Below are 11,898 nucleotides of genomic sequence, written 5' to 3'. Positions count from 1 at the left end.
AAAAATTGTACTAATCGTTGTATTACCCTGTCTCTTATACACATCTAGATGTGTATAAGAGACAGGTTTTTGTACAGGTCGGTTATTATTATATTAATATGTATGCTAAAAAGCTAAAATAATGGAAAATGGCAGCCATTTTAAATTGTAATAGCTCAAAAATGTGTACAATATTTAGTTAACTGTTGCTGTCATTGTTATGAGTGGATTTCCAATTGAATTCTGCATTTTAATGACATAAATTTACAATATTAGTGACAATTTTAGGAAAAAATGGCGGCCATTTTGAAACAGCTGGCAACCCCCCTTACGTATGAAAAAAAAAATGTTGCACATACTTTTTTTATTTATCTATGTCTATTCTACATCATATCCAATTTTTTAAAAATATAGCAAAAAAAAAAATGCAACCAACCAAAGTTTGCTGGACTATAATCCACATCATTATTTAGACTTGATTGTATTTCTTCATCATCATCATTTGCATACCACTCTTCAAGCCCTATAGTAATAGTAATAACAATTTTAAAAAAATATTTAATTACTTTCTTTTCTTTATTCAATTTTGCTGCCTTATAATACAGATACAATATACTGAAAAAATTTATTGACATGTTAGGCAGGGTGGAACAAGCATTAACCAAGTCCAGAAAACAACCAGTACACATAAAAAAGCATGAAAAAAATTTAGTGTAAGGCTTCTGAAGTATGATTATTATTATAATTATTTTATTTTTGTTTTTTGTTTAATTCTAACATTAGATGGCAATAAATTGTTAACAAATTGTTATAAGTGACTACAGTACTTTTTCATGAAGATGGCTATAAATAATAAATAAAATAATTACTAATATTAGGAAATACTATTCTAAACTGAACCTGAAATAAGGTTATTTAGGGTACATAGGAAAAATTATTAGATTACCACTCTTTAAAAATAAAAAATTGATAAGGAAGGGCGTGTTTCTTTTTTTTTTTTTTTTTTTTTTTTCATCGGAACAATATATTATTTTGCTCTTGTTTTTTCGAGGGACTGTATATATTTAGCTAGTAATAGTAAATATTGTATACAAACTGGTTTAATTTTATAGTTTTTTAAAGAAAATATATTTGAAGTCATAAAATTGCATTGTTATTTTTATGCTGTTAAAATAATTGATGCGGCAATTTTTTTTTCTTTTATTCCCGCATCTCGAATTTTTGATGAGGGTGGGAGTGATAATCTAATAAATTTTTATATTTGCCCTTAATTAATAAATATCATCAAATATCAATTACCCATAATCATTTGATTAGAATATGGAGCACTGCAAAGTGGAGATTCAACTGCATCTGTTTTATGAAACAATTTTTAAACTGTAATCCAGAATAATACCATTGACATTGACATTTTTATAATATATATTTTAACCAAGGTGGTTGTTAAATTGGCTACTACTATCAATTTATAAAATTAAAATCTTACTGTGCCAAGAATGAGTGTGCGATATGTACTTTTTACAATTTAAGTATTAAATAATAATAATAATAATAATAATAATAATAATAATAATATTAATAATAATAATAATAATAATAATTTTAAAAAAAAATTATTAATAGTTTCTAAAGCTTACAGTATGTACTGTACTTAAATTAATAAATAAACCTACCATTTTCTTTTGCCGAGCTGCTAGTTCCGGGGCACGGGCTAGATGTGGGGCTAGGCCTAGACCTACTACTACTAGGCCTAGGTCGAGGTCTGGTAGTGTTAGGATTGCTCAGATGAAATGCTGGACCGAAAGAATCCCCAACTGTTCTCTCTGGTGGACAGATGTTTGGTCTATGACCCAAGATTTCATTAATCGAATCAAAATATGGGAAATCTTCTAAACAATCTGTTCCCGATCCCGATCTTATAATCTTATCATTAATAGCCTTGTAAGACGATCTCAGACCTTTGATTTTTGTTTGGATATTATGACCATCCTTCCGTGGGTGACCAAAGCTGTGAAGAGTAGCTGCCACATCCTCGAATACAAGCATTTTTTGGCCGGAAGTACTGCTTTTCCAATTTTTCACTTCGATTCTATCTCTAAATTCTGGGCTTCCCCAGATTGCTATCAAATCTTTTACCTCTCCCTCCCTCCACACAACTCTTTTCTTCTTTTCTGCCATTCTTTTGACAACTTTTGTTAGCTAGGTACCTAGTAAAGCAGTATAACAAATGATTTTCCTAATAATTATAGCCTTCTTTTCTCAATGCGCACTACATACTGTCAATCACTGTGGCTGCGCAATCTTTTCTATTTTGAAGCTGATACATTTATCTCTCATAAAATATCAAACATATTAATATTTTCCTCCAAGAAAAGTTTCGAGTTTAATGGAACATTTACATGACCTATAAAAGTATAGTATATTTCAACTTCAGTTTTCATAAATTGGCCAAAATTCGCCAATTCTAATTTTAACAGATCTTAATTAATAAATGATTAAGGATTATAATAAACTAAGTCATTTTAGGGTTAACGAGGGTTAACTTTTCGAAAAATGAATCCAAAATCTGAGTATTTTTCAGTTTTACGCTGACTTAGCTTTATAGTCGAACCAGTCAATCTTTAGACAAAATTTTAATGAACACAGAAGTAATTTTAACATAGATATTTTACGGAATCCGTTCCTATAATATACAAATAATAACATACCAAAAACCCGAAAAAATCTAATCAGGGGAACATTGTTCATTATAAAGATATTTAATGGGTTAAAATCAAACGCTTTATTCCACAACTGCTCTTGGAAGCGTATAAATGCATGTCGTTGCCAAGTTGTTGCTAACGAAAAAATGTGAATTATAGGGTAATACGCCCGCGCGCGATGCAAAAGCGGGGAACACATGGGTTTGTCGAGTCAAAGGGAACTGTTGCCTAGTGATCTCCTTCTCAATAATACCTCCATGTTCACACCACTCGATTAACGTTACGCTAGCGTAAGTCGTTGTGTCTGAACCATGGTCTGAACATAGCCTTGGCTTATTTTGATTGGTCAAATCCTGGCCGAGTTCAAAATCACTGATGCGTGACTGTCATAACTCAGTGGCGCGTACGGTAATCTGCATAGTGACCAGACCTAGCATAATTATGATTTTTGTCATATTTAGCATCTAGCATAATTATGTGCTGGCATAGGTTTGTCAAATTTAGCATAATTTTGTCCTAAGAAGTAAAATATCTTGAACTGGTCTCACAAAAAAAAAAAAAAGATTATAATTGAAACCCAACAAAATTAGATACCAGATCAATTAAATTTATTTCATCGAAAAAACCTTGCTCTTGTGATTATCTATTAATAGGCCTATCCATCACATTGGTAAGAGGCATGAAGCGCATTTCCCAGCATCATAAAATAAAAACTTTCCAGTGGAGAGCCACTGATCCCCTCCAAATTGCTTTACCACATCATCAAGCCTGTTCTTTTTTTTCCTGCACCTCGACTACAGGACCTTTTAATACTGAACATTTTTGAAATAAACTAAATGGGAAGAGCGAATATGATGCTCTGCCGTGAAACAACTGTTATTAAAAGTTAGTGATAAAAAAAAATCTTGAGGAAGTTGTTGATGCTTTATTTTGACTGTGATGGTACCCTATTAAGAGTGTCATTTTCGGCCATCTAGAGGTAATGTTTCTTCAAATTTTCCATGGTATAGTGCTTAGATGAATGTAGAGTCACGAATGCCCCCAACCCCCCTGTACCTCTCAAAACGATCTCTGCTCTTGCTCTGGCCACATTTATGATGGGCTTATTTTGATGTCATTATTCCTTGCATCACTCAACTATTCTACCGCCTGTCATCATCATTCTCTTAATCACTATCGTCATAACTCCTGAGAATGTACAGTGTAACACACACAGTGAGTTTATCGATCCCCATTTTAAGAATCAAGGAGAATGTGTTAATTTATATTGTTATTTTGAGTAAAATGCTGATGACGGAATCTGGGGTGGCAGAAGGGGATTCCGAGTGGCTGCAGCTCACCACCCCCACCCCCCGCCCTCCGTCAACCAAAAAATAAAAAATCCTTCAGGGAGAAAAGAAAAACTCTTTACATGGTGTGAGACTTGTTTAATGCCTTTCTAAATTGTCAGAATTTCCTGCCCAGGGGTGTTCCTCAGGCCCCATGTGAGTGTTCTAGAAAGTCATTAACTCCCAAGTTTCTCCCGTCGGAAAAATCAGCCTATTTCACTCCCGACCTCCATGTGTATCAGGAGCCTTGAAATGGGGATACTACGGCAGGTTCAGGCGGTTCAATGAACCAGGGCCCCCCATCTTTATATATCCTTATAAAAATCTAATAATTAAAGTAATCCATATATAAAAATCTAGATTGATAGTATTTATCTATATAATGAACATCATAGTTTAAAATTGTTAATAATGTTAAAATAATCAATTATACATTCAGGAACTACCGGCAGTTCAGTAAAACGGGGCCTCCGTGGTTTAGGGACAAAATTCTCTGGTGGGTTCTAATTGTAATTTTAGACCAAATTATTAGGGATTGGCATCACAAAAGCTTTGAATTGGGCTAGAAAAGTTAATATTTCAGCTCAACGACGACCTTGTCGTGGCGTCGTGTCCCGGCGGGGTGGGGGAGGGGTCTCCATGCTTTTCGGAAGGAGCAGGGAATACTGATTTTTACGCACGTCATTCAGGAAATCAACAATTCCAGTGTGATGCAAAGCAGCAATGATTAGGTTAAATTGTTAATTCCGAACTTGTCATTGCTACATTACAATCAGAATGTTTTACTTATATTCAGAACCGTCGAATATTTTCCTTGGGGCTTTTTAGTCCCTGGATCTCAATCGGGCACTTTGCAATCCTTGTATTGAATGGATAAAAATCTTTCAAACTGGTCTTTCATAACATCAGAACCGTGGGTCTGTCTTTCCATTGACCTCATTGATCGCTGAGCTTTCTGGAAGTATTACTTTATAATCCACTTAAATTATTTATTATATCTAATCAAACTGCTGATATTTTACTGGCTTTTGTCCTTGCACCCTGACCGGGACCGCTGTTGAAACGTAGGCCTCATTCTAACACTGATTCTCTACCCCACGCTGTTTCTTATTGCTCTATTAAGTACGGTAGCTTAGTGGCTAAGGGTCTGGGACCGCCTAGGGCACCAGCGGGATCGATGGGCAAATCCCCGATGGTGGCCGGGGTGACGTTCCCGGAAGCTACGTATACGGCCTTTTAACAGATTAGAGGGAATTTATTCGATTTGTTTTATCTAGAAAGCTTATTAATCAATAGGTCATGAAAAATAAAGTATGGAAACATGAAAAGTATAGCTATCTTTCTTTATTGAAACGTAGAGCTGAAAAGATTCATAGCATATCAAAGGTTACAGTGGCGATCCAGGAGTTTGAAATAGAGCCCACAGAAGGACTATTACAGATGGAGGGTTTATATCATCCCCACCATTGTTGGAGCTAACTTTAAAATTATAGTAGAATTTTTCTTTTTTCTCAATTGTTTTAATCCGTCACTTAATATATTATTTGATTATTTATTTGACAATCGATTCTCTACCAGGTCTATTCATATTTTCTAACTTGTATGTATATTGACATATGTCTAAGGTCCAAGCCTTTGACAATTATTAATTAACTTCTAATATCCTGAGTAGTAGAAGTCATAAAAATATTAATTAAAAAGAATTAGAAGCGATTCATCTTGAGCTTTCATCGATAAATGATCAACATGTGAGGAAAAAACATGAATGATACCGTACTGGATGAATGTATACGTTTAATCATTTCATTTTATTTTGTTTTTTTATTGTTTTACCTACCATCCCGCGCCCCTGTCGGCGCCGGGCCCCGGGACACTCACCTGTTAGATCTGTCCATGGAGGAATACAACATCAGTTTGTCAATTTGTTGACTTAATAAAAAGAAAAAACTACACCAGCAGTCTGTTATTAGAAACTCTAGCATATTCACTTGTAGGCCTAATTCAAAAGACAATTAATAGGTTTATTTAAATAATTCATGTATATTATACCTTGTGTATTCATAACATATGTTTCATTTAATTAGGCCTACGTCTTTTTTATATTTATTTCTCAATATCCGTAAACTCAGTCATGTTATTCATATTGCATTATATAATGTATTCGTGGTTATTTATTCATGGAGAAATATACATACCGTACCCTTTGCATATTGCATTCATAACACATGTTTTATTTAGCATTCTAGATATGGGTTATTCTTCTACCTTTACCTTTAATTAAGCCTACTTCTTTTTTTTGTATGTATTTCACAATATCTGTCAAATTTGATGGACAGTGATATATAAAACTGCACTATTATTATTATTATTATTATTATTATTATTATTATTATTATTATTATTATTATCATTATTATTATTATTATTATTATTATTATTATTATTATTTGGCTGATTTTGGATCAATGTACTACCGTCTTTATAAAACTGCATTATTATTATTATTATTATTATTATTATTATTATTATTATTATTATTATTATTATTATTATCATTATTATTATTATCATTATTATTATTATCATTATTATTATTATTATTATTATTATTATTATTATTATCATCATTATTATCATTATTTTTATCATTATTATTATTATTATTATTATTATTATTATTATTTGGCTGATTTTGGATCAATGTACTACCGTCTTTGTCCAGATGTGGTGATTTTCTTGGCCCACTATATAGCGGGTACAGGGCCTAGGCCCTATTACCTCTTCTGTGAATAGGCCTATTTGTAAGCCAATGTTTTTGAGTCATTAACATTCCAATCACTCCCTCACATCCGCAACCAAGTCGCCCATTGAGGGAGATCTTTTTGGTCCGCTGTGAACATTTGCTATAACATAGGACGAAAACATATGTCTTAAACATGTCGGTGATGATAATTTTATCAACTCAACACTAAATATTGACCTAAGTCTATTTAGGTTTCTTTATTTTTAAATGATCATAAATTTATGTTCTGGCACTTTTACTTTCATAACTTACTGAGTAATCATTATTCCAAATCCAGAAAGCTAGACTGGAAGACTGTGGTGTGGGAGCAAAACAGTCCAACTAATTCTAGACTAATGTAATTTCGTACAACCTCGATATATATCAGAGTCTACATTGTATTACATAGTTTCATGACTTTAGGTATCTGTATCTGTTATCTATATTTATAATACATTAGAAATTAATATTCCTGCCCGAACCTAAAATCCAAGATGATAAAACGAGTAATATATTTCACAATCATTCATTTTAATAGATGCTCATATTAAAGTGTTTATTTTAATGCCCAAAACTGAAACCTAGAATCCGGGATGGGTTTCAGGTTAATGTTTATTACCGGTACTGATTATTTTAGTAAAAGAGTAATACTTAACTGATAGGCCTCTTTGTACAGTATTATTGCAGGAGCATATTGTGAAACAGCGTTAAGATCCCATATGTTATCCTGCCTAAATATGCTTAAATAAAAAGAAAATATAGGACTACAGCTTAGTTAGCCTGGTCGGCCAATTTATTTGCGAAGGGCCCCAACTGTAGGCCTACACTCGAACCAGGGCCCCTCGAAACCTAGTTACGCCAATGTGGGGAAGTGGGGAAAGGGGCAGGTGCAGGTAAATTGGGGCTTGATAATTAAGTAGAAGCGCCACAGTGGTGGTGGCGGCCCAGGGCCCTCGTCGGGGAGAAAAAAAAAACTACAATTCGTCGGGGAGAAAAAAATGTAGGCCATATGTATTTTTTACATATTGGCAGACTCTAAAATCGAATAAATAAACCTTTGAAACCCCAAATTGTCATATTTTCGGGCCCTTAAACACTTTCGGGAGGTTTTGAGCGACGTCCGACCACGCCCACTTTTTTTGCAGTCTCCGAGGTTTTCTGGGTTCAATTCTCGGTCCTCTTCTTTTTAATCTTTTCATAAAAGACTATCAAAACATATATAAGACATAAAACTATATCGCATTGTCTCTACTCCTAATGAAGCATTTTTATTACAGTGAGGACTGGACAGATTAGAGCAACGTGATGCTCAGCATGGGGATTTTTTTAGTTTAAGTAATTGCAAAATACTAACAATATACTTGGAAATAAAATTGTATTTCCATACCGTATTAGACTATGTTCCCTCCCATAGTGATTTAGGAGTAGTTTTAGATAATAAGCTGAATGTTAAATAATATGTAGTAAAGCTATAGAATGATGGGGTTGATGATTTCATTTCATAGCCAGGGACAGTTAAAGAGATAACAATCTCTTATCTGAGGACCAACTGCTCTTTTAACAAAAAAACACAATATGAACTAAATACAAGTTTGCTAACAATTTGAAAAGTATGATAAATGACCATTATAAAATGTACAATACAGAAAAATATAACATACTGAATACAATAACATAAAATAAAGATATAAAAATTCGAGAAAAAATAAGGGATGTAAAAAATATATCATATCATCAATACAAATTTTAAATAAAATATAATACAATTCAATTCAATTCAATTCTCCCCAGAGGGAGACTTTATTCTGTATATAGGCCAACAGCCTTAAAACATAAACATTAGTGTGTCAAATAAAATGTTCGCTTCTTGTAAGCATGTACAATGAAATTGGCTAATGACTTAATCGTACTTGATTTCCTCGACTTGAATAACGAAACAAAGTAGAACATGTTTGCAATATAATTAGGAATAAAATGATTTCTTTCGTGATTATATAATGGGCATTTCAAAATAAAATGGTAGCTGTCTCTTATACACATCTAGATGGGTATAAGAGACAGACGCCCAGCATGCTTGACCTCGCTGCGCCTTGTTAAACTGAAAATGATAACACTGGCGCAAATATCTACTTGAACACAAAGATAAAATATACAACCAATACTTAATACTATTAATAATTCTAATTGGCAAGAGAGACTTTCTTCCAAGTTCGCCTCTAACTACAGAGTTTGGAGCTGTCTTTGGAATCTGTAAATCATAACGGCAGAATTTTAAATGGATTCTTTCTATTATTATATTATCTTCAACTCCCCACAGCTCACATCCATATAATAAAATGGGGAGAATTTTGGAGTCAAATATTTTTAAAAGAATATCAATGGGAAGATGACCGAATAAATATTGCAAAATATTAAAACCAGGGTCCACCATACAACTACATTAGCTGCAAACAATACAAATATAAAAGGGGAGAATAAAGTAAATGAAAAGTTACGTTTATAAGCAAATGTTTGTGAGAAAATGTTAGAACATAATTTTTGATTAAACGTATTGTTGGAAGATCGGGGATAAAAGTGCATAATTCAAATTATATTTTTCATTAGTTAGACCAAATATTGAAATAGATAGCATTTTTTTAATAATGTAATGAAGTGTGTAATACTTAAGTACGGTACATTTTATTTTAAAGCTTTTTCAGCATAACACACAGCATCATGGGTGTGTGACGCGTAATACACCCAGACCGCGACCACACTCCGCGCCGCGCTGGAGATATCACGCGCCCGCACACGCGCGTTGTGTGTGTTTGTGGAAATTTTCGCCTAGAGGAGGTAGGGCGGGCAGGCCTGTTATGTTTTTATATTATTATTAACATAACAAACACAATTAGGATAGTTTCTTTGTTCTTTTCTACAAATAACGCTTTATTTTTAACTAAGTGCATCTTTAGACTCTTGTATATTATATAATTATGTATGGTATATATTTTGTAGTTTTTATTAAAGTTACTGAAGAATGCAAGCAATCAGAGCCTTCCGTGGAGGATGCCGAGGCCGTGAACCGGCAAGGGTACTGAAAAGAACGTTCAACTTACTAGGCCTAGCGTTTGAAAGGGTAAGTTAACTTTTTCTGACTAATATATCCTATTTAGTTGATTCATGTGTTCATATGTAATTATATTTAAATTATTAACTTCATATTTTTACACGTAGGTATATTAATGAATGTGAATATACCGTACTACTTACAGTATTTTTTTCCAATTTTATTTCTACAAGCATCTGAGTTTTAGACATAATCATGACATCAAAGTTGAAAGAAACAAAAATCATGAAAAACAAGTGTTAAAATCCATCAAAAGCCCCGTTAGATCTTACAATGAATGGGACACTTTGGAAGAAGTAATCGTAGGTCGAGTTGACAACGCAACTGTTCCACAGTTTTCAATTGAAGTCAAGGTAATATCATCTTTTTTTTTTCAATAAAATTGTAAAATGATTTAAGTCATAGTTTTTTGTTTTTTGTTTTTTTTTTATTCCAAACATATGTATACAGGATTAAAACGTATTAGGTGGTTGTTAAAGCCTGTATTTCATATGGTCATGATGCGTCACATTTCAATAAATGTTAAATTCAATAAAGCAGAAAAATTTATAGTAAAAGTGCGCTGGCAATATTTTACATGCGCGCTAGACATACCGTTAAAAGTTTGATTTATATAAGAAAACTGGAAAGATCAAAAAGAACTGACCAAAAATCAGAAATAAGATAAAAGAATAAAAATAACCATCATTGCATAAAAATAAATATGTAAATAGTAAAATCTCCCTCTAATTAAATACCCCTCCAATTAAGGAGCTACTATAATTAAAGACCTTTTTTTTTGTGATCCCATATTAACAAATGAATTTATTTATTATTCTAATTAGAGACAAAAGCTAAGCCAGAGACCTAATTTTAATTAATCGAAGAAGTTTTAGCACTGCACTTCATTCTTCTGTTCGTGCAATTTGAATTGTGGAATTATTAGCTTCTAATACTTTTTTATATATTTAATATTAAAATCTTGCAATTAGTCATTTTATCTTTGGTAATATTTTAACAAATTATATTAAATTTATATTTGTATTTTATTATTGTATTTGTGCTAGTTTGATTAAGTGCAGTATTGGAGAGCCACTCTGATACTATAGTGTTTTACACTCTTGGCCATCCCCAGGGTACTGTTTATTTTTGGCCATCCCCAGGGTACTGTTTATTTTTGGCCATCCCCAGGGTACTGTTTATTTTTGGCCATCTCCATGGTACTGTTTATTTTTGGCCATCCCCAGGGTACTGTTTATTCTTGGCCATCCCCAGGGTACTGTTTATTTTTGGCCATCCCCAGGGTACTGTTTTTTTGGCCATCCCCAGGGTACTGTTTATTTTTCAGATAGAGCTTTCGTTTTGTCTTCCTTTGTTTCTACTTGTGTGATTGGTTTACCTGCAAATTGAATAAAATTAAATTAAAAAAACCTTGGTCGCAAAAGTCGTCTTTACTTGGGAGACATGTGGCAGTAAAATATTTGTATTACGGCTATTAGGTTTATATCGGCCTCCGTACAATTACTGTACTAAAATATTCAAACGAATACCGTACCTATTCAGTTTCAATAACATATCTTTTGCATATGGTGTTTTCCATTAAAAAACTGAGGAGGCATGTATGTATTGTATTTATCTTTTACCATGATAGGCAAATACGTCTGAGAAACATTGGCCATTCTTCAAAACTAAAGGTGGACAACCGTTTCCATCTGCCCACTTGCAAAAGGCTTACGATGAGGTGGAGGAATTCTGCCACGTTCTACAACATGAGGGTGTTGTCGTCCGCCGTCCAGACATAATTGACTTCAACGAGGAGTACCAAACACCAGACTTCAAATCAAAAGGCAATGCCCTATTTTTCACTTGTAATACAATCTATAGAATTTTATTAAAGAAAAAATGCGAGTGTCCAATAAATAAGAAGCCCTTTTTAGAACCTTTTGGATGGGCTTCTTTTCGAGATACGAACCGGTTACGGTTAAAAATAAATGTTAATATATGGAATTCCTACTATAAAAC

General features: G+C 33.1%; 2 protein-coding genes across 7 annotated transcripts in view; one reads left to right on the top strand and one right to left on the bottom strand.

Annotated features, from left to right (window-relative positions):
- Nucleotides 1-2,188, bottom strand: part of LOC117124453 — a 6,148-nt gene extending 3,960 nt beyond the window's left edge. The window contains exons 1-2 of the mRNA XM_033270685.1: nt 1,653-2,188; nt 416-502 (exon numbers count right to left, since the gene is read on the bottom strand). Of these exons, the coding sequence (XP_033126576.1) occupies nt 416-502; nt 1,653-2,157 (592 nt within the window). The 5' untranslated portion in view covers nt 2,158-2,188. The remainder of the gene's footprint in view (nt 1-415; nt 503-1,652) is intronic.
- Nucleotides 1-11,898, top strand: part of LOC117124427 (glycine amidinotransferase, mitochondrial-like) — a 52,067-nt gene that overhangs the window by 36,191 nt on the left and 3,978 nt on the right. For 4 of the 6 annotated variants that reach the window (XM_033270657.1, XM_033270655.1, XM_033270654.1 and 1 more), the window contains 3 exons: nt 9,786-9,906; nt 10,071-10,250; nt 11,528-11,723. In XM_033270657.1, the coding sequence (XP_033126548.1) occupies nt 9,808-9,906; nt 10,071-10,250; nt 11,528-11,723 (475 nt within the window). In that variant the 5' untranslated portion in view covers nt 9,786-9,807. The remainder of the gene's footprint in view (nt 1-9,785; nt 9,907-10,070; nt 10,251-11,527; nt 11,724-11,898) is intronic. The other 2 variants (XM_033270659.1, XM_033270658.1) reach the window with 1 other exon arrangement.

The sequence above is a fragment of the Anneissia japonica genome, unplaced genomic scaffold, assembly GCF_011630105.1.
Source record: "Anneissia japonica isolate Jap-2015-1 unplaced genomic scaffold, ASM1163010v1 scaffold665_len1252844_cov201, whole genome shotgun sequence".
In the NCBI taxonomy this organism is placed as follows: Eukaryota; Metazoa; Echinodermata; class Crinoidea; order Comatulida; family Comatulidae; genus Anneissia; species Anneissia japonica.
The sequence above is the reverse complement of the archived record's forward strand: the minus strand, read 5'-3'. Positions and strand labels throughout refer to the sequence as shown.